The 23,184-nt window shown below is 40.6% G+C and overlaps 1 protein-coding gene and 1 long non-coding RNA gene across 5 annotated transcripts in view; one reads left to right on the top strand and one right to left on the bottom strand.

The window, feature by feature from the left end:
* Positions 1–4,970, bottom strand: part of LOC102158455 (uncharacterized) — a 35,335-nt gene extending 30,365 nt beyond the window's left edge. The window contains exons 1-2 of one of the 3 annotated variants that reach the window (XR_014830872.1): positions 4,895–4,970; positions 4,237–4,318 (exon numbers count right to left, since the gene is read on the bottom strand). This is a non-coding gene — a long non-coding RNA (uncharacterized LOC102158455). Of the gene's footprint in view, positions 1–4,236; positions 4,371–4,894 lie in introns of those variants that run through there. The other 2 variants (XR_014830870.1, XR_014830871.1) reach the window with 2 other exon arrangements.
* Positions 4,971–5,066: 96 nt separating this feature from the next.
* Positions 5,067–19,553, top strand: NPM1 (nucleophosmin 1). 2 transcript variants are annotated; one of them, XR_002339545.2, is made up of 11 exons: positions 5,067–5,219; positions 7,143–7,222; positions 8,059–8,178; positions 8,512–8,605; positions 8,906–9,012; positions 9,122–9,189; positions 12,998–13,055; positions 13,357–13,440; positions 14,197–14,298; positions 15,657–16,899; positions 19,197–19,553. XR_002339545.2 is itself a non-coding variant. In XM_013990662.3 (11 exons), the coding sequence occupies exons 1-11, from the start codon at positions 5,162–5,164 to the stop codon at positions 19,233–19,235; spliced, it is 885 nt and encodes a 294-aa protein (XP_013846116.1). In that variant the 5' UTR covers positions 5,067–5,161; the 3' UTR covers positions 19,236–19,553. The 2 variants fall into 2 exon arrangements, 1 of the variants encoding a protein (XP_013846116.1); XM_013990662.3 differs by having other exon boundaries at positions 16,825–16,899.
* Positions 19,554–23,184: the final 3,631 nt, after the last annotated feature.

Here is a 23,184-nt window from a genome sequence, read left to right as displayed (position 1 = left end):
ACCGTTCACAACCAGAATGTGATCTCTAATACCTCCTCCCACTAAAGGATTCAGTGAATCCTTGGAGAAATGGCTAAATCTATCTCCAGGACAGGAAATGTATAATGTGAGCTTGGAATATACTATCATACCAAAAAGGAAGAAAGCTATCAAAGACTACTGGAGCCATTTCACAAAGAATCAAAGCCAACTTGAAGGGGCTCTCACTGCCCAAGCTCGGTGACTGTAAGCACTGCCTCCCCACTCCTCAAAAAGAGAAGAAAAATGAAAACATTGGCGATATTAAAATTCATGTGCACATACACTTAAAAAACCTGAAAACAAAACAAAACAAAATAAAACAGGGTTCCACCTATTATTCTGAAAACAACCATATAATATAAAAGGAGAGATACATCATTTATGAACTATTTTTCTATTTTTCAGGGTAACCAAATAGTTCATAAGGGAAAGTTCTTTATAGAAGAATTTCAGTCAATAAATGCAGGGGGAATGATAAAATTAGAAATAAAGGAAGGAGGGAGTTCCCATCATGGCTCAGTGGTAAGGAACCCAACCAGTATTCATGAAGACGCGGGTTCGATTTCTGGCCTTGCTCAGTGGGATGAGGATCTGGCTGGCGTTGCCATGAGCTGCAGAGAAAGTCACAGACATGGCTCAGATCCCGCGTTGCTGCGGCTGTGGCATAGGTTGGCAGCTGTAGCTCTGATTTGACTCCTAGCCTGGGAACTTCCATATGCTGCGGGTGAGGCCCTGAAAAGCAAAAATAAATAAATAAATAAATAGAAATAAAGGAAGGAAACAATGGTCAGTGAAAACTTTTAGGTGAATGGAGGACTTTATAAAGGAAGAATCAAGCTGACAATACCTGAATTTAACATCACAAAAAGAAAGACCACCAGTCATTTTGCGTACCTTGACACAACATGAGGTATTACAGCCACCTATGAAGTATTCTTGCCAAGAAAGTGAACATGATCCTGGTGAAGCCTTTATAGCAGAGCTGTCCAACATAATTTTCTGCAATGATGGAAATGTTTTTGTGTGCTTTCCAATACTACATCTAATTCTACAGCCATTAGCCAATGGCCACATGGCTATTGAGCACTTAACTAGGGAGACTGATATTTAAATTTTAGTTAATTTTAATTTACTTGAATTTTTTTCTCCTGCTTTTTATGGCTACATGTGTGGCCTATGGAAGTTCCCAGGCTAGGGGTTGAATCAGAGCTGCAGCTGCCAGCCTACACCACAGCTGATGGCAACACTGTATCCTTAACCCACTGAGTGAGGCCAGGGATCAAACCCACATCCTCATGGACACCAGTCAGGTTCCTTACCTCTGAGCTACAATGGGAACTCCTAATTAACTTAAATATAAGTAGCCACATGTAGTTACTGGCAGACACACCTGGTAGAGCATGTTATGTTGAAGCTTTAAAAAACTGTTTAAAGCCACAAGAAATGAAGAAGGGAAGTTGCCTAACAATTGCTGTGGCCTGAATATTTCTATGCCCCCCCTCAAATTCATGCTGAAATGTTATCCCCTAACAATGATGATATTGGTAGGTGAGGCCTTTGGGAGGTGATTCGGTCATGAAGGTGGAAAAGCCCTCATGATTAGAGCTTGTCTGAGATTCTGCAGAGCTCTCCCTGGCCCCTTCTACCACCAGAGAATACAGTGAGAGTCCTCCCTTGACCATGCTGGCCCCCTGATCTTGGACTTACAGCCTCTAGAACTATGAGAAACAAAGTTCTGTTGTTTATGAGTTACCCTGTCTTTTCCTTTTGCAGCCTGAATGGACTAAAACAGCAATATAGAAAGTATGACCGTATTTCTGTAAATAATAAAAGATGCATTTATTTGTATATGTATTTGTAATTAAATATCTGCCTTTTCATGTTCAAGTCTTTCTTAGAATATATTTAAAAAATTATTTTTAGACATCCATAAAGATATATGTAGAAAGTTACTATAGTTTTCTGCAGGGGCTGCCATAACAAAATACCACAGACTGGGTGGCTTAAACAACAGAAATTTCTCACAGTTTTGGAGGCCGGGAAGTCCAAGATGAAAGGGCCAGCTAATTCAACTCCTGCTAAGGGCTTTCTTCTGGCTCGCAGATGTCTGCTTTCTTACTACATCTTCACAAAGATGAGAAAAAGAAAGGTCTGGTGTCTCTTCCTCTTATTCTAAGGGCACCAGTCCTATAGACTGGGGTCCATCTTTATGACCACATTTGAGCTTTATCACCTTTTCACAGGTTCTGTCCCCAAATAGTCACACTGAAGGTTAGGTTTTCCACATACGAATTTTGGGAGAACACAAATATTCAGTCCATAACATTTATGAAAGTATTATTACTTTTTTTTCTTTTTACGGCTGTACCTGCAGCACATGGAAATTCCCAGAGCTAGGGGTTGAAAAGGAGCTGCAGCTGCTGCTCGGGATGCGGTCCCAGCTGCATCTAGAGGGAACCTATGCTGCGGCTTGCGGCAACACCAGACCCTTAACCCACTGAGCAAGGCCAGGGATTGAACCCGCATCCTCATGGATACTAGTTGGGTTCTTAACCCACTGAGCCACAACAGGAACTCCCAAATATTCTTTCCTTTTTTTTTTTTTTTTTTTTTTGTCTGTTTAGGGCCACATGTGCAGCATATGGAAGTTCCCAGGCTAGGGGCTGAATCAGAGCTACAGCTGCTGGCTTATGCTACAGCCACAGCAATGTAGGATCCAAGCCATGTCTGTGCCTACACCATTTATGGAGAAATGGATAAATTATAACATATCCATATTATGTACTAGTTGGACAAATGTCCAAAATATATTCTTGAATATAAAAAGCAAGTTCAACAATATATGAATCACATTAAAAAAAAAAATACAAAAAGAGCTCCCTTGTGGCACATCTGGTTAAGGATCCAGCGTTGTCACCACAGTGGCTTGGGTTGCTGCTGCAGTGTGGGTTCGACCCCTGGGCCAGGAACTTCCACATGCTGTGGGCATGGCCAAAAAAAAAAAAAAAAACCCAAAAAATTCTCAAATACATAATAATTTTCTACTCACTTATATACAGTCTGGAAGTGTAATCACAAAACTATACGTGATTAACCTTGTACAAGGTCTAAATACTTCTAATTTTTAAAAAAGATAATGGACAATCATCACATTTTTAAATCTGAAAAGTGCAAAAACTTTTTTTAATTGCTTGACTCCATGAAATCATAACTAGACTAGGTGTCTGAAACAGAAACACAGCAAATGTATTTATATAATATGCACTATGGCTCCCAGAGAGTTCATGCTCTGTGCAAAACTGCACTGAATAATCATGGTCTAGAAAGCTGAAAGAAATTATAAAGTCATTTCAATTTTTCTTGCAGGGGCCCAAAGAACATTAACCCCTTCTCCACTCCCCTGTAGCTCTTTCTCTCTCTCATTCTAACACCTCTAAATCCGCCTCAGGCACAGTCCTCTCCTCCCTTTTATCAGCCTTTCTCAGTTCCTTTACGGATGTTCTCCGCTACATCTTTTCTCCCCAACAAGTGGCAATCCGTAGTAACTTTCCAAGACTCGGTTTTTTTCTCTAGTAATTGGTCACACTCTGCATTTTAAAAGATGCTAGAACCAAGCTGGTAAAGACTTTTTTCAGTTGGGAGCAGGGAAAAGCGGAGAACAGCTTAGTCCATTCACAAATAAGCATTGATTTCTCCACATTTTGAATTTTGATTCTGTTAATTATTGGTTCATGCGTATCACAGTTTATCTTCCCAAGTAGCCTATGTTTGGAGAAAAGGCGGTAGGGGATTGCTGTCACTATTTTTATTCTTTACAGTACTTTAATTTTTTAAATTTGTGTAAAAACCATAATTGTGGGGATCTTCAGCACCCCTGCCCGAGGAGCTGCGGTTGGGGGAAGGGTGGTCCTCAGTTTGACAGCGTACTTTAAGATACTCATTTCCAGGCTCGCTTCCAGAGTCTAAGTTTGTGTATTTCTTAAACGTCAAATGCCTTCTTTTCAGGCCAGAACAACCTTAGTGATGTTAAAGATTAAGAACTGCACAACCTCAGACACTGGACCCCCGTGTAATCCCCCGAGCTTTTAGACAGGTGTTAGTATTAGACTTGGAGCTAGAGAACCCTGTTTCTGTAACCACTCCGTCTGGGCACCTTACTTCCTCGTGGCGCGTCTCCCTGTCCGCAAAATGGGGATAGTCACATCTGCCTCTTACCTGTTACGTGGGGACATACGGTGGATACACAACCCTTTTAAAACTTTCTCTTTGGAGAAATCACCCAGGCTTGGTTCCTGCCCTGCTCATATGAAAGAGACCGATTTAGAACCCCCTGTTGGCCTCCCAGTGACGTAATGTCGAAGAATTTTAAATTCGGAGATGTTTCCTCAGAAAGGACAGGGGGTTAAAAACAGAACCGATTAAGTCTGGCCAGCAGCTACATCTTTTCTCCCCAACAAGTGGCAATCCGTAGTCCACTGTCTCTGGCACCTTAAGCTTTAACTTTGGGGAAACAATGAACTCTGGGCTCAGGCCTTCAGGCGAGCCAAAAAACTGGAAGTGGTTATGCCTGTTTGCAGGCCTGCGAGGCATGAGGAGATGGCGAAAGGAGAAATGAGCTGCTCTCTGGTTCACTTACAACCAGCTCGCCCTTCGTACCTAACCCAGCTAAGAGTTGCTGCCGCCATTTTGCAGGGTGGGCTGCGCAGGCTCTTGGCGCAAGGCCCGCGCTCCTGAGCGGGAGAGGACGTGGAAGGTTTGGAGGGTGGGGGAACGCGCGCTACGAGGGGGAAGTACGCGTGCGCACAGGCGGTGGCGGCGAAGTGGGTGGGACCAGGGTACGAATGCGCGTGCTCGGTGGGAGCCCGCGAAGTACCTGGAGGAGGTGGGGGGCGAGGTAGCAAGGAGTGATGTTGAAGAGCGCTTGCGCAGGAGAGAGACTGTGCGGGGAGGGGGGCTTCCGAGCACGCGCGCGGAGGCGGGACTTGAAGAGCTCTCGCGAGATCGTCAGGGTGCTATATATGTGCGCAGGGAGCCCGCGTCCTTTCCCTGGTGTGATTCCGTCCTGCGCGGCTGTTCTCCGCAACACTAGTGGATTATCTCCGTCCGCCTTCTCTCCCACCCAAGTGCGTGCCACCAACCCATGGAAGATTCGATGGATATGGACATGAGCCCCCTGAGGCCTCAGAACTATCTTTTCGGTAAGTACTGGCGTGTTGGGCCAAGGCCGAGCGCGGCCTGGTGGCTTTGGAGTGGGTGGTGGAAATCACACTGAGGCCTGGGCAGGTGGAGAAAGCTAAGCAGGCTGGAGGCCTGCGGGAGTGGGAAGCGAGCTGCTGGGGTCCTGAAGCTTAAGGATGGGGACCTGGGAGGGCGAGCCGGCACCACGGAGTGACTGGGAAGTAAGGGCGGCCTGAAGCGTGAGCGGTCCGAGGCCCAGGGCCTGAGTTAATGTGGAACCCACCGGTTTAGGGTTGGGCGTTAGCTGGGGCACGTGGTAGAGCTCCGGGCATAATTTTTTCCTGGGGTTGCGTGAGTTGGTAGGCTTCTGATTCCAGACTAGTGCCTGATGCTGGACTCCAGGTTGGTGGTGCAAGAGATTGTGGGGGATCAGGGTGTGAGACGTGGGCTTCCTATCTGGACGGAGAGGACAAATGGAGCCTGGCGTTGTCCTACAGGCCTAAAGGGTCAGGAGGTCTAGGGCCCAGACTCGGCCCGGGTTCTTCGGCCGGTTACAGGGGGATGGGAGCCGCGGCCCGGCGTGGGGAGGCCGCTACCGCTGGGAGCACGTGGTTGCCACGTGGTTGGGGGAAGGAGGGGTGTGGGCGCTACATCCGGGGTTCACTGGTGTCTTGTCACTCCGAGCCTGGGGTCCTGGGGCTTAATTGAGGATGGTGGACGGGAAATTTTAGGTGAAGTGGTTCGTAGCGCCAGTACTCTTGAGGTCTTTGTTAAGTGGTTAACATCAGTGCTGGTAGTTCTAGAGTTCTTTTTCTATCTCTCCGCGCTCTTTGCAGATGACTTACTGATACTCGGAAAACTGAAGGTTGCACTTAATAGTTCCAACCCCACAACGCTTGCTTCCAGAGCTGGTGCTTTACAAATGATTTGGGAGGTGGGCAGCAGAGGCAGCCTTCTGTTAAACTTGTAGTTCTATTACCAAGGTTTTGTTGCTCACCTCAATCACACAGTGCCATCCTAGGAGACTTGGGTTGGTTTTTCAACTTCACTAAACTTAATTGTTAAAGCCATTTTTTTTCGGTTAGGTTTTGAAGAAGTGCAAATGCCTTCAAGTTCATTTTGTTATATATCGTGCTGAGATATGTTAATTGAGCAGGAACATTTATACATCTCTTGCAGTAAATAAGTAGATGGCAATTAAATGGTATTATTTAAATTAAAATTTAGTTCTGACTATTAAAATCAGTTTGCCTATTCATGAGTGGTAATGGTAACATGCGCTATACATTAAGGGTTTTATTCTTAGCCGGTTTGAAAAGCTGGAGTTTCTGATCAGTTTATATCAAAAACGTTTGTGTTTACCCTCGGAAATATCCCTGGGATATTTCTAGTTTTGCCTTAGATATAATTTCTGAACAGAGTTTATATATATCACTTGTTAGTTCAGAGATGGATTGTGGACCCGTGTAACAACCTTTAGTTCTCCTACTTTGTAGTCTTTCTGTGTTGTAAATACAAGCTGTCGATGTATGTTTGTGTAACCACTGTCATTTCTAAATTGGCACTCCTCCTGGGAGTTGGGGTAGGTAATTCAACTTTTTAAAATAGTGGGGTTTTTATCAACATATGTTAGGTTTGGTTTAAGTTCCAGCTTTTACTAAATCTTTGATACTGTTTCCACCTAAGAAGAGTGTAGTTGAGCATAAAATAGTATGATGGAAAGGAGGAATTTATAAAACTATGAAAGTTATTTGCTCTATATGGATGTTATTTGATGTTTATAGACTTGTGTGTTCAAGAAGGCCTGTAAGAGGTACTTCTGCCTTGCTTTTTGGTAGCTAGAATAGAATAGTAAAATCAAGTAACTTTTGGTTACCCACAGTGACGTTTCATTCAGTGTTATTTTTCTCCTTGTTATAGTAGGGTTGTTTCCTCATTTACAGGTTGTGAACTAAAGGCCGATAAAGATTACCACTTTAAGGTGGATAATGATGAAAATGAGCACCAGTTATCTTTAAGAACGGTACGTAAAACTTTTCAAGACAAAGTACTCTCGATTTCAGACACCGCTTAATTTGTGTGGCTTAACATTAGAAAAGTATTTCTATAGTTGTTGTATATGCTTGGTTTTCCACGTGTGTTATAGAAAACCTGCCGTCTTTACCACTCATTTGATATTTTGAACAGTCCAATCACACTGTTCAGCTTTCCTTATTTTCACTGTTACTGTTTCTCTATTTGCTTTTTAGGGCCGCCCCTATGGCATATGAAAGTTCCTAGGCTAAGGGTCAAATTGGAGCTGCAGCTGCCGGCCTACACTGCAGCAACACAGGATCCGAGCTGCCTGTGCAAATCTGCACTGAAGCTCCTGGCAACATGGGGTCCTTAACCCACTAAGGGAGGCTGGGGATCAAACCCGCATCCTGATGGATACACATTGGGTTGGTAATCCAATGAGCCACAATGGGAACTCCCCAGCTTTCCTTATTGTGTCATCTACTTTTCTTGAGTTGTATTAAAAACTCTTTAGGGTAGTGACAAATATACATCTTGTTCCCCAGAGACTAGGCTATAGCCTACTACTTAAATTGTAGGTGGCCGGTAAATGTTAGGCGATTCATACTGTGAGTTAACAGTGGTGATGGCATAAGTATGTGTCATCAAATGCATTTTAGTGTATTTGTTCAAAGTTACTGAGTATGAGACTAGGGTCACATAAAACTTGAAGACAACATTGAGCTCGTCAGTTTTCCATCAGTGGTAATAATGGAAGATGAATAATTATTCTGTATTTTAAAAAACTCATGGGGGGGCATTGTAAAATAGTGACAGTTTGAAGTACTGTTTTTCTATTCACAGGTCAGTTTAGGGGCTGGCGCAAAGGATGAGTTGCACATTGTAGAAGCAGAGGCAATGAATTATGAAGGCAGTCCAATCAAAGTAACACTGGCAACTTTGAAAATGTCTGTACAGCCGACGGTAAGGGCACTTTTATGCTTGGGATTTTATGTCCTTCTAATTCTTAACATTAAGATGGGTATCATTTAGGTTACACTAAGGAGATTGGGGAATGAGCTTTGGTTTTTCTTATAGTCAGAACTGTGTTGTCATTGGGGTTGACTGATCAACTCTTGGAACAAGGTGGTAGCTGCTTGCTTATCAGAGGTGGAAAAAAGATTCATTGGTTTGTTCATTTGGCCAGATGGGTTTGCTTCTTCAGTAACATTTTTAAGTATGAACAGGTTTTATATCAAACATATAATCTTAATTTTCTTCACACTATTTAGTGATGGATAAATTTCTCCTTTTTAGGTTTCCCTTGGGGGCTTTGAAATAACACCACCTGTGGTCTTACGGTTGAAGTGTGGTTCAGGGCCTGTGCATATTAGTGGACAGCACTTAGTAGGTATGTTATTTTTGTGTTATGTTGTTTTATTTTTCAGCAGCTACTTTGTTGCCAATTTGGAATAGGGTGTCTTTAGTTATAGTACTACTTACTGTCTGAGTTCAAGTGGGAATCTAGTCATTTGTAGCATGTAAAACCCAGTAATGAGTGTTAGCACTCAAAATACCTTTTTTTAAAAAACTTGTACCTTTTTTACTGTTTTTCTATAGAATCTCACTTTCAAAATACTCAGTATCCCTTTTTCTGAGTTCCTGCTGTTGGTTGAGTTTTCGTGGTAGCTAATAACGAATTTTATTGCAGCTGTAGAGGAAGATGCAGAGTCAGAAGATGAGGAGGAGGAAGATGTGAAACTTCTGAGTATATCTGGAAAGCGTTCTGCCCCCGGAGGTGGTAGCAAGGTTCCACAGGTATAGATGTGATTTATTGCACATTGAACTTCTTGTGGCCTTTTGTTTGGTAGTTTGGATTAATTATAATTAGTACTTGCTTAGGATTGTGTCCGTTTATTTTTTTAAGAAAAAGGTAAAACTTGCTGCTGATGAAGATGAAGATGATGATGAAGATGATGACGACGATGACGAAGAGTAAGTAGTATGCCCTTAGAAACCTGACATAGTTGCATGGGGAGTTATAAAAATTATTGAGAAAAATCATCCTGTGGGATTCGTGACAGTTACAAAAGGTAAATGGTCAGTGGTTGTCAGTTTGGGTTAAATGAACTGAGGTAAAGGCTGGAGTATGCAGCATTTCCCAAATGCATTTGACTAGGTGACTTTTTAGTCTGTGATCACATTCTTACATGCTAACAAGTCAGGTGTTGATGATGAATAGTTTGTAATAAATGGATTGAGGAGAAAGAAAATCTGAGTAACGCCAGCTACATCGATTTTGTAGGTTGTCATGCTACATCGATTTTGTAGGTTGTCATGTGAAGTATTTTCATCACAAAGGATCTTGGCATGTGATTGTCTGGCCCTCATGAGAAAATACGATTCTATGGAGTTCCCGTCGTGGCGCAGTGGTTAACGAATCCGACTAGGAACCATGAGGTTGCGGGTTCGGTCCTTGCCCTTGCTCAGGCGTTGCCGTGAGCTGTGGTGTAGGTTGCAGACTCGGCTCGGATCCTGCGTTGCTGTGGCTCTGGCGTAGGCCGGTGGCTATGGCTCCGATTCGACCCCTAGCCTGGGAAACCTCCACATGCCGCAAGGGCGGCCCAAGAAATAGCAAAAAGACAAAAAAAAAAAAAAAAAAGGAAAATACGATTCTAAAAGAGAGTAGGATTTTCCTGGAGAATTTTAAGATTTAATTGTAAATAAGATTTGATATTTTTATTAGGCCAGGCTATGGTAAATAAAGTGCTATCCATTTTATGGAATAAAATGGTATTCTTTTCCTATATGCTGTGATATGAAAACTTCAATATATTGAATTTTTAATTGCCTGTCAACTTTGTAATTGATAATTAATTACCTGTGTGTCAAACTTAAACTCAGTGTAATGAGTGTTTGTTATTACTTTGCTTGAAAGACATTTCCTGTCTTTCAAATGAGGATGATTCCTGCTGTAACTACAGCATAAATAGTTTGTTTCTCCCTGCCATGTCAAGTTATCCTTGAGGTAGATTGGGAGGGAGGAATGAAAAGTGTAGATGGTGTCCAAGTCCAAAACAGTAAGCTCAAGAAAAGTTCAGGAAAGAAATGGTAGTCAGATACATAGAGGTGGGGGGCAGTGGATGCTTTAAGGGGTGTGGCCAGAGAACTATGTAGTGGGTCACTTTGGAGGACAGTTTTTAGGGGACCGCCATAGTGTTGGGCCCTCAAGTATGACTGGCATGGGGCTGTGCCCCAAGTGTACAGTTTTACACCTTTGACCACAGTGGGGGCTGGGTCCCAGTGATGCAGGGACAGCATGGAGTTTCTGTGTTGTGTGCCGCAGGGGCCAGGTCAGGCATGAGGTGGTGGGCAGAAGGAGTGTTACTGGTTCTTCACTGAGGTGGCACTGGGATTTGCCTTGATACCACCCAATAAAATGTTACTTAATTTTTTAAAAAGTTAGTGTGGTATTTTCCCATAGAAATGCCCTTTTCCCTATTTTATTAGGGAGTATCTTAATAAAATTGCTTATGATAACGGATTTATAGAAACCATTGTCATTTGAGTATGAGGTAGCACATGCAGTTATTGGATTCTAGGGTCAGAATTGACAAAATTAAAAATCACTTAAATCACTTTTTACTATTTGATTAGATAAAATTTACAAATACATACTCCCATTCCATTGGTTCTTTAGGTTCATTTTCATGACAGTTCTTTTTTTTTTTTTTTTTTTTTGTCTTTTTGTCTTTTGTTGTTGTTGTTGTTGCTATTTCTTTGGGCCGCTCCCTCGGCATATGGAGGCTCCCAGGCTAGAAGTTGAATCGGAGCTGTAGCCACCGGCCTACGCCAGAGCCACAGCAACACGGGATCCGAGCCGCGTCTGCAACTTACACCACAGCTCACGGCAACGCCGGATCGTTAACCCACTGAGCAAGGGCAAGGACCAAACCCGCAACCTCATGGTTCCTAGTCGGATTCGTTAACCACTGCGACACGACGGGAACTCCCTCATGACAGTTCTTTGCAGAAAAACTTTTAATGTTCATAAAGTCAAATTTATTTCTAGTTTATTATTCTAGTGCTTTTGGAGGCAAACCGAGTCACACCTAAGAAACCATTGGCCAAATCTTTGCAAAGTTTTATAGTTTTAGCTCTTAACTTTTTGATCTTATGTCCATTTTGAATTTTTTATATGTTGTGAGTTAAGAGACAACTTTTTTCTATTCCGGATGTCCAATAGTCCCAGCACCATTTGTTAAAGACTTCTTTCCGCTTTGAATGGTCCCCAGCACCATTTGTGAAAGACTTTCCCCATTGAATGGCCTTTGCCCTCTTGTTAATAGGGTGAAGTTAGCATGAATAAGAGTTTATTTCTGGACTCCTCAGTGCCAGTCTATGGGAATATGTTGATCCTTTGGCCAGTAAAACACTATCCTGATTTCTGTTTTGTGGTTTTTATAAATTTCAATTTGAAATCACTTAATGTGAATGCTTCAACTTTGTTCTCTTCCAAGGTTGTTTGTGGCTACTTTGGGTTCTTGGAATTTCAGTATGAGTTGTAGGATCAGTTTATAAGCCAGCTAGGATTCTTTTAGAGATTGTTAAATCTGTAGATTAATTTGGAGAGTTGCCACTTTAATCTTGTACTGTCTGTGTGTGTGGAATGTTTCTATTTTAATTTCTTTAAATATCCATTTTCTTTAAATTCTCAGCTGTAAAAAACAACTCACTGTTTACTATCTTCACTATTTAAGTCTACAGTCCAGTAGTTTTAACCATATTCACATCGTTGTGTGACATCTCAGAACTCTACTGAAAACCATAACTGTTGAACAAAAAGTCCCCATTTCTGCCTCCTCCCAGCCCCTGGCGACCATCAATCTTTTGGTTTCTGTAAAAAGTGATTACTTGAGATATTTCAGTGTAAGTGAACTTACACGGTATTTGTCTCTTTGTGATACCTTCTTTCACTTGGCATTATGCCCTGAACACTTATCCATGGGCTGCATTTGACAGGATTTTCCTTAAGACTGAATATTCCACAATATGTATACATAGGTATATGATGTGGGTTTTTTGCCTTTTTAGGGCTGAACCCAAGGCATATGGAGGTTCCCAGGCTAGGGGTCCAATTGGAGCTGTAGCCGCCAGCCTACGGCCACAGCCACGCCACGTTGGAGCCACGTCTTCAAACTACACTACAGCTCACGGCAACCCACTGAGCAAGGCCAGGGATCAAACCCTGCTGAGTCGTGCCGGGAACGCCTATGGATTTTTTTTTTTTTTTTGTCTTTTGTCTCTTGTCTTGTCTTTTTAGGGCCACACCTGCGGCATATGGAGGTTCCCAGGCTAAGGGTCTAATCAGAGCTGTAGCCCCCAGCCTACACCACAGCGACACCAGATCCGAGCTGCATCTGCGACCTACACCACAGTTCACTGCAACGCCAGATCCTTAACCCACTGAGCGAGGCCAGGGATCGAATCTGCAACCTCATGGTTCCTAGTCAGATTCGCTTCCACTGCGCCATAGCGAGAACTCCTGATTTTTTTTTAATACATTTTTAACTGTTGAACATTTGTGTTTCTTCTGCCTCTTAGTAATTAGGAATGTTATGCTGCAGTGAAGATGAAAGCACAGATTATCTTTAAGACCATGCTTTCAGTTCTTTTGTCAACCCCCACAAGTTTGAAAGTTCTTTATACCTTGATTGACTAAGCTTGTAGGTTCATCCATTTCCTGGATAAGTTTTTTAGATTTTTTGAGTCCCTCAGTAATAAGGACTTGCTTCATTTGTAGTGACGATGATGATGACTTTGATGATGAGGAAGCGGAAGAAAAAGCTCCAGTAAAGAAAGTAAGTAAGACACAGTAAAGTAAGATTGTCAGAAATGGCTAAAAACAGAAAATGATGGGGATTTTTTTAGTGCTGTTGGCTTCGGAGACAGTCTCTAAGTCCTGAGTAGGGCTGTCCTGGAAATTTTCCTAATAGTGGGGAATGATCTATTTTCTTCAGCTGTATGGACTTCTCCCTATTATACCCCTTTTGCCAAGATAATTGTTTCCTCTTAGTTTGCTGCTTTTATATGGTTTGGCAAGTTTTATTTGCACTAATAAGTCATATAGGAGGAGCATTGATTAATAATTTCTAATTGCAGTCAATACGGGATACTCCAGCCAAAAATGCACAGAAATCAAACCAGAATGGAAAAGACTCAAAACCGTCAACACCAAGATCAAAAGTAAGTGGTAACATACACATCAGTACAGGCTCCACTGAAGTAATTAGGTTCTAGAACCTAAAATCTGTTAGACCTTTGGAGAACACCTGTGGTTGGTAAAAATGCTTGTTGGTAATCACTCAAATACATAGACAGTTGATCCTTGAACAGTTTATGTTTGAACTGCATGCACGGGTCCATTGTTACACAGGATTTTTTTCAGTTGTAAATACTCCAGGACTGCACATCCACCTTTTGGTTGAGGAACCACAGATGTGGAGGGCTTGTAATTAGTTACACACAGATTTTCTGTCACATAGAGGGCCAGTTTATTGTGTAGCTGACTTCTAATGGAAGAGAAAGTCAACAAAGATTTTTTTATTGTGATACGAAGTTGTGTCAAGGGTCTTATAGTGCAGTTTCTCGGTGTTGGCTGCATCTTGGGGAGGTGATCATTTATATGCTAGGGAATGGGCCTCTGGGCATCAAGCTGCATTAACTTTCTTGCTTCCTTTATGTGTAGAACTTGACCTGGTATTAAATACAAATGTAGGCTCAAACTATTTTCTATTCTCTAAGGAATAATTTAAGCACAAAAAATAGCTGCTGCAGTGACAATGCTGGATTCTTAACCCACTGTGCCACAGGAGAACTCCTATACTTGTTTTTCACAAGAAAAGCTTTGTAAGAATTTCATTTATTGAGAAAATTCAGATAGAATGAGTCTTAACAGCTCTGTGTACTCTTAGGATGTTGAAATTTGCCTTTTTTTTCCAGGGTCAAGAATCCTTCAAAAAACAGGAAAAAACTCCTAAAACACCGAAAGGACCTAGTTCTGTAGAAGACATTAAAGCAAAAATGCAAGCAAGTATAGAAAAAGTGAGTAAAGCTGTCTTAAAGAAAACAGGATTGGTTTATTTCTCCTTCAGATGATGCCTTTCTGGGATTTGGAACAGGACTCTTCTTCCTCATTTTTTTATCTTCAATACACCACTCCTTTTGTGGTGTGAAATTCCTTCAAAAATGGATTACAAGTTACTTACATTATACTTCATATGGTGATTTTTTTTTCCCCACACATTTCAATTTACATATGCTTTATTTCCCACTAAAAGGAATACAAGTAAATAAGTCGTGGGATACATTCTGTCTTCAGATTTTAAAGTGAGCTCAATGAGAACATTTACCTTTGCCTGTTCTGGTTCTGGTTATAAGATGCTATGGAGCCAGCAGGGGGCGTATGAATCTTGTCTAAAATTTCACACAGCTGCAAGAGTCCAGTCTTTGGCTGCTTGGTATTGTAGGGGTTTTTCGTTTTTATTTTGTTTTTTTTTTTTACTTTATTTTTTTGCTTTTTAGGGCCACACTCCTGGCATACAGAGGTTCCCAGGCTAGGGGTCTAATCGGAACTGTAGCCGCGAGCCTACACCACAGCCACATCAACGCCAGATCCTAGCTACATCTGCCACCCAAACCACAGCTCACGGCAATGCCCAGTACTTAACCCACTGAGCGAGGCCAGGGGTTGAACCCAAAACCTCATGGTTCCTAGTTGGATTTGTTTCTGCTGCACGCCATGGTGGGAACTCCGGTATTGTAGTTTTTTTTTTTTTTTTTTTAAATGACTGACTCTAGTCAGAAACATTTTCCAACATTGAGTAATTTTTATCTTTTGCACGAAGGTGTTAGCAGTCAATGACATGATAGTGATGTCTTGACTTTTGAGTGACTAATGTTTACATTTAGTCCCTTTCTGTCTTAAGTAATGGGAACCTGTAAGAGATTAGCATTTGTCCTGTTTGATTGATTTGGTGTGGGGGCTACACTTAGAAACTTGAGTGGACTTTATAGAGTATGGAATAATTGCTTTCAGTGCCTTAATGTATTTGAGAGAAACTTAATTCCGTGAATAATATTCTTAGATCCCAGTTACTTACTGGGAATAGATGGGGTGGTGAAGTTTACTGATTCTTTTCCCCATGTTTTTTTCTGTGCTCTCTAGGTTCTACATGGCCTCAATAGATTTCCTTTGCTTGTGCAGTTATGAGTCAGTTGGAGAACTAACGTTTTAGAACCAGGATGTATTTTTTTTATCTTGCTTTAGTACTACTGTAAACATTTTAGCCTTCCGGTATCTCTGCTTTATTTTTATCCCTTGGATACAGTGCTAAAAATGACATTTTAGATACCCCTCCCCCCAATGTTAATATGGTCCTATCTCCTTGGTTTAATTGCAGGCGCATTGAACAGTCCTGGGCACTACTGGTAAATTAAGCCCAAAGATGGGGAGAGAGGAAAAGGAGAAACAAATATAGTCCATACTGAGTATCATCAACAATCCAGACTGAAGTCTTCTATTTTAATCTCGATCCCCTTTGCTGATTTTGTCACCTGCCCACGCCCCCTTCCAGGCTGGAAGCAATCTCTTAATTGCCTAAAGCACTTTTCTTTTGACTGCTATTACTCAGTGATCCTTAAACTTTGCTTTCTATTACTTGTGCATTTGCCTCACCTCTTTGACCGTGTTTTAATCACCTTGTATCTCCCTAGCTGTTGAATAAATATTTGAATCAAGTAAGAACGTATGTGACAATAATTTAAAAGTGTGAATTATGGCAAGGTTTATTTTCTAGGTGATAGAGGCAGTTAAATAAATTATACCGGAGGCCTTCTTGATCTTTTTAAATGAATAGAAGGTTCAGGTTACAAGAAAAATCAAAATAGGAAACAAAAGTCATAAAATTCATACATTAAGATAATTCTAAAGCAGTGATAAGTATAAACATTTCAAGCTCTTTTAAAATATTTGGAGATGCAATGCTTTGTAAATAATGTGCTGCTACTATTGTGGTTTCTTCCCTATGTCAATAATTAAAAGGAATTCTGAATTTTTTAGAGTTTAGGGAAATGTAATAGTATTCCCCCCTGCATTTGACTTCTTAATATCCCTTGAATTGACTCCCAGGTTAGCACTGTGCTGGGCCGAGGTTCTTGGTATATCTTTAACAATTTTCGGCACTAGTATATATGATACTCGAGAGGACTATGTTTTGTCTTTGATCCTAGGTCATAGAGGGGATGATGAAGCTGACTTGTTAGATCATACAGCAGGCTGTCAAGTTGACATCAGTGATGAACCACAAGCATAGCATACTTTGTGTTTTTAGAGTGATTGGGAGGAATTTGAAACTTGATGCGCATCAGTCTGAGAGTACCATGGAAGACCTAGGTTCCAGTGTTGTACAACAGGTCTAGGGATAAAAAGGATTAAAATGAAAGAGTTGAAAGGACAAGGAGTGGCTCTCAATCCATGCAATAAACAGCATGCAGATCTTTGAGGAATTTCATACATATCTCTAAAAAACAAGTGTTTCTTACCCTTAATAATGGCTTTTGTCTCAATAGGGTGGTTCTCTTCCCAAAGTGGAAGCCAAGTTCATCAATTATGTGAAGAATTGTTTCCGGATGACTGACCAGGAGGTAATTGAACTTTCTGGAGACATGACTAATTCCAAAATTTATTGTGATTTATTACATTATTTGTTTAGTCTCTTTAGGTGTTGGCTTCTTTTAAAAGGTTCCTAACCACAGACAATACTTCAGATTAAATACATGGAAAGTCTTAAGAATTTAGTTGGCACAGAGACTGAGAAGACATTTTTTCCCAGCTTTCATATAGTTAGTTGGTAAATTATCTCTTGGTTACTGAACTCGGTTTGGTTTGCTTTTGGTACTCTGTTGGCCAAGGAAATGGGCTGTGGTTTTCCTTACTGCTCCATTTGGCTACTTTTGGGCCAGTCTGGTCCTTTGCTTTCTTGTGAGTTGGCAGAAATGATTTTCTGCATAAATGTTATGGGAAGCACATTTTGCTGAAATCAAGCTGAGTGTAAAATCTGGAAGAAGCCAAATTGTACTCTATATACTGAGTCAATGTTAGGTTTTTGTTTTTCTTTTCTTTGGGTGGGCTGTGACAAGTAGCTGTGGGGTCTCAGTTAGTTCCCAGACCAGGATTGAACTCCACAATGAATATTCAGAATAGCAGACGTTTAGTGAATGTAAAAGTTCTATTGTTTGTTTTTTTTAAAAAGTAGTAGGCAGCTGTTAATTCAGTATTGAAAATGGTGGAGAGTCAGATATAAACCATTGTCTATTAACTAACAGGTAAGCTAAGAGATATATAATTTCAACTAATAGCGAATGAGGTGGTAAAATAAAAGTCACAAGAAAAATTCAGATGAAGATAAAATAACAACCAAAGTTGCAAGGGCCTTCCACACAGTATAGCATCAGTCTTGTGGCTAAAATAATTGAACACACTGCTGTCAGGAATATTTTCTGACTCCCAAACTGTAAGCATATTTTCAAATGGCCAGGATGAAATCTCTGCCAGATAGTAAGTATGATGGCTTGGGTTCTTATACCAGAGATTATAAAATTATCACTTTTCTTTCAGAAGAAAAATTGCACAAGCAATGAGAAGAAATGATCACTATTTGCAGCTATACCATAAGAATGTGACACACTTTAGCTGTAGATAGTGATCATAATGTTGCTTTTGAGGGTTTGGGTAGTGAAATCACTTCCAGATGGGGCTTGAGAAATAATAAGCACGTTTTTGTGGAAACTCACAAAGAACTATGTCCACTGTATTGTAGTGGAGAGGCTACAGATAAAAATTCTGTACAGATGTTTGTGTAAAGGTGCAAACAATGTTTACTCAAAAGTTGAAGCAAAGCATAAATGATGAAGGCGTTTGCTGTCCCATTTTTGGGGGGGGACAACGGAGTATCATGAAGTTCTTATTCTATACTTAAATAAATGATTCAAGAATGGCTGTTTGTAGACATCCAATATTTGTTGAAATCCAATGACTGTTTAACTACTATTTGAGAAATCCCTACTTGAAGCACTTTATTGAAGAAAAGACTCCCAGAGTTCTTGGTGATATTTTAAATAATCCATTGAATTAAGCCTACTTATTTCTTTTAAAGAGCAAGAACAAGTCACTGAAGTCCATTGCTTTAAAGGGACTTGTGGCCAAAAACATCAACTATTTTCTTTTTAAAAAGAGTCATTCATGAATAGGAAAAGAAACACCACTTGAAGTAGATAATACTGTACTTACATGATTGTAATTGGAAGTGGGTTTTTTTTAAATCACTTGAAGGTTTTGGTGTTTACATGGATGCTATTAAAGACCAGCATGAGGATAAGCAGATTGAAGTCTGTGTTAAAGAAGGACATAGAAATGGATGAGGGTGGTTGGTTGCTTTTTTGTGTTTTGAAAGTCATTAGTGTTTTAAGTCACTAGGAGATTTCAAGAAGGAAAGGTAAGTTAGTTATGGACGATGATGATAATGTACTGTCATGCCAAAGAGCTTGTCTGAGTAGCTAATAAGTGGCAGAACACGTTCAGTATGTATACTGTCTCTAGTGCTAATGCTAGCATGTGTTCTCATTAATGAGTGTTCAGTAGACAAAACGAAATAATTTGGATGCGATTACTGTAGACACTTAAAATGGAAACAAACTGTAGGCTGTAACTAAGGACAAATTCTGCAAAACAAGGAACTGTTGAAATTTCACATCAGGAAAATACAATTACCAAGGAGTAAAGATGATGGCTGGGTATACATTTCCTTGAAATCAGTGAACCCCTTTTTGGTGGTAGAATGAAAAATAGATAAATTGAACTGTATAAAGAGACATGGTTTAATTTATTGGTGTCTATGAAGTGTTGTGGTTTTTTAACCACATTTCTTTTTTTTTTTTTCCAGGCTATTCAAGATCTCTGGCAGTGGAGGAAGTCTCTTTAAGAAAATAGTTTAAACAGTTTGTTAAAATTTTCCGTCTTATTTCATTTATGTAACAGTTGATATCTGGCTGTCCTTTTTATAATGCAGAGTGAGAACTTTCCCTACCGTGTCTGATAAATGTTGTCCAGGTTCCATTGCCAAGAATGTGTTGTCCAAAATGCCTGTTTAGTTTTTAAAGATGGAACTCCACCCTTTGCTTGGTTTTAAGTATGTATGGAATGTTATGATAGGACATAGTAGTAGTGGTGGTCAGACAAATGGAAATGGTGGGGAGACAAAAATATACATGTGAAATAAACTCAGTATTTTAATAAAGTAGCACTATTTCTTCTGTTATTTATCCTCTTTATGCTTTGTCAAAGTATGTGTACATAAAATGTATCCTGAAATCTTTGAGATAGTATCCTGTCCTATCCCTCCAAATAGTTCTGCTTTCTTGGGGTTAACTGATCTATCTTCGGGAAGGATTTAGTGCTTTTACCTTCCTACCTCTTGATAATTATAATCACATGAGGTTACCTATCCTCTTACCCTAGCCTTTTCGCTCCCAAAGAAAATCTGGCATGTTAAACAGACTGCAGCAGCCTTTCTCAACTGGGGCTTTTCTGCACTGCAACCGAAAATGATTTCTATGGCTTTTCTCAGTTTAGACGAGATAGTACATAACATTTGGTAGGGAGGTTAATTGATTGCATGGAGTGGTTACATGAGGACTTTAGGAACTAATCCTGAGGACCTGTTTATCTTTTACCAAGATACAGTGGCATGATGGGGCTGGATTCCTGTTCCTCTGGTTTTGCTATGATATATCCTCCAGTAGTTTGCTCATACAAGGGAAGAGCATTTTGAGTTTTTGCATATCTGAAAACATCTTTTTTGATGTCAGGTTATGTGCTGCTTTGTAGGCTGAGTTTAAGTGCATCTCTTTTGGCCTAGTCTTTTCTGTCTTTGTATATTTTTTATGCAACCAGTTTTTCTGAGAGCTAATTAAGATTGCTTTATTGCTAGTATCCTGGAATTTTATAAGGTGTCTTGTCTGGTTCTGGGCCATCTCCTGCGAAGATTTAGTAGCTTCCAAATGCTTCTACTTGGTTCTTTGGGGAATGTAGTATCTAAAGTCTGAAGAAACTTTCTCATCCCATTCATTGTTTATTAGTTTCCTACACCTCTAGCCTGCTTATCTTTTATATTAATTAGGAGGGTGGTACTGGCTGACTGTTCCAGATACTTTGATGGGGGTTTTCCAGAGTAAAACTTATTTTTGGAGGGTGAGGAATAATGGTGTATTAGCCAGTAGTATCTCAGTTTTCAGGTGTTAGGTACCTCTTCTAGTCATTTCGTGGATGACTTCTAGTGGATTTCATCATTGATAAGTTTCTTCTCATCGGCCTTCTCTATTGTAGCCTGTAGCATGGGGAAGTCACTGGGCCAAGGATCAAACCTTTTCTACAGCAGTGACAAGGCAGGAACCTCAGTTACTAGGCCACCAGGGAACTACTTATATCTTTACTGTAATGGAAGCTCAGTAGGAGATAGAAAATGTTCTTTGACTGGAAAGGATGTTTTTGTTGTACCTTTGATTTTTTGAAAAATCACCTGCTTTAAATTGATAGGACAAGCCCAAATCACATAACCATCCTACATTTTAATTAGAAAGTTGCTGTGTTTAAATAATGCCACAGGGAACCTATGTATGTTGTAAGTTGAGTCCTTTCTTCCCTAGTGTTGGAGTATGTGATGTCGGAGTGATAATTGTTAGCAGAAGTTACTTAATAACATAATCAGAAATAGAAATATACGTTCTTCATAATGTCTTTTTAAGAAATTCTTTTGCATAATGTCTTGAAATTTAAGTCAATTTTTGAGTTCCTTTATGTAGAAGTTAATTTTGGTTTACTTGATAAGGCTTTTATGTGGCAAGAAACCTGAAAGGGACCTCTAACCGTCTGAGAGCAAGTAATTGGCCTTACTCTTTGTCCAGTTTCTTAGCTCATTAAATAGAGCTAATCAAATGCAGATAGGGCTTGGGTTTTGGAAGGGCAGGAATTAGATGATTTCTCTGTGGCTCAAATCATTAAGATATGAGCCAACTAAATATGATAGTAATTTGAAATCTGAACTGCTTCTAGGGTTGTGACTTGCCTTTGTATGGTACACACTATTAGGTGAGATTGGCCATAGTTAGATCAATATTGGTTTAGTTGAAAACGATTAGGATAACCTACCATGGAAAACACTTTTTATTTTTATTTTTAAAGCTTTTTTGGAGTTTTATGAGACCAATAAAACAATTGCTTTTCCATTGTTCCTACTATTACTCATTGATTTAAAGTAGAGGGAGCTGTAAGAAAAGCTGGTTTATTTGTTTGGGAATTAAAATGCTTTTAGCAGGAATAGTAATTGGTTTAGGTGTGTCTGGAGCTTGAGTCTTTCTTGTTGAGGGAATAACTTCAACTTAAGCTAGTCTGTTGCATATGTTGCCTTGATGGCTTAGTCCTCTGTAACAACACCATGTGTTACTCTACAGACTTTTTTTTTTTTTTCAATCCCATTATTGCCTCCACTTGTGCCTAACTTTGGAAAACTTTTCAGAGCAGAGGTTGATGTCTTAGCAACCCTGAAAGTAGCTATTTCGAGTGTAAGTATCCTAAATTCAGATTTTCATACAGTGGTATTTCAATCCACTGTTGGCTACATCTTTTGGCCAACGGACTCCCCTTCACACTGCTACTAACATCAGACTCCAGTAAGTAGGAAGTAAGAATGGCATTTAGAGACCACAGCCTGGGTGGGAGTGAGGCTCATAATCCTGAGCTCAGGAATTGTTAGCAGACTTTATCTGGGGATGATTAGATCAGACCCCTTTGGAAAAGCAAGAGGAACACTAATAAGCACTAGGAGGACAGAGATAGACTTGTCAGCGTTTGCAGGAAGCTTCTCTCCATTTAGTATCTTAATCACATGCGGTTAAGCCATGAGGAAGAACTCTATACACAGGTAGGTACCTAAGGCCTGAAACAGCACAAGGTAGGTTAGTAAAGTAAGGCCTTTTGGGGGGTGCAGATCCGGCTGTCTGAATTAGTGGGTAGTGCAAATAGTGGTTGATGGGATAAGGGCTTTTTGTCTTTTTAGGGCTGTAGCCATAGCACATGGAAGTTCCCAGGCTAGGGGTTGAATCGGTGCTACAGCTGCCTGCCTACACCACAGCCACAGCAATGCTATATCAGAGCTGTATCTGACCTATACCACAGCTCACGGCAACGCTGGATCCTTAACCCACTGAGCAAAGCCAGGGATGAAACCTGCAACCTCATGGTTCCTAGTTGGGTTTGTTACCACTGAGCCATGATGGGAACTCCCTGGAATAAGGTTTCTAATGGTGTGTCTTAAAGCTTGCAGAAGCTACTAGCTTGAGGCAATGGGCCGGGGCGGGGGGGATGTGTTAAGAGTCACGCCAAAAAAAGTTGGTCTGGGCTGTGGAGATGCAGGGTTATAAATAAAGTTCAGAAAGTCTAAGCCTATTTCCCAGGCAGATCTTAACCAAAGAACCAGTTGCTCCCTGACACATAAACTTGTTAGTAGATCCACCGTTTTTTAGAAACTAAGCTTTTTTTCATAGGGAAGTTCCCAGTCCAGGGATTGAACCTGTGCCACAGCAGTGACTACGCTGGATCCTTAACCCTCTGAGCTACCAAGGAACTCCTGTCATACATTTTAATGCTGTGAAAATACCAAGAGCTGGTTTCCAGACCATTTTCAAGCTGCATCTGTGATAAGGGTCTAGAGTAATGAACAATAAAAAAAGGTTAACCCCTCCAGGGTTTGCCTTCCATTGGGCAAGCAGCATACATTCTCAGCTCCCCTTAGGACAACCAGAGATTTTGCAGATGAGAATCTGCTCAGAAAACAATTTGCTCAAACCTAGAGCTGGCAATTGAACGTAGGTATG

The sequence above is a fragment of the Sus scrofa genome, chromosome 16 (genome assembly GCF_054392235.1).
Source record: "Sus scrofa isolate SSC_HxYL_T2T_F1_AM1 chromosome 16, Sscrofa_HxYL_maternal_Yorkshire_Landrace_v2.0, whole genome shotgun sequence".
In the NCBI taxonomy this organism is placed as follows: Eukaryota; Metazoa; Chordata; class Mammalia; order Artiodactyla; family Suidae; genus Sus; species Sus scrofa.
Note: the sequence above shows the minus strand (reverse complement) of the source record. Positions and strands in the feature narration are given on the sequence as shown.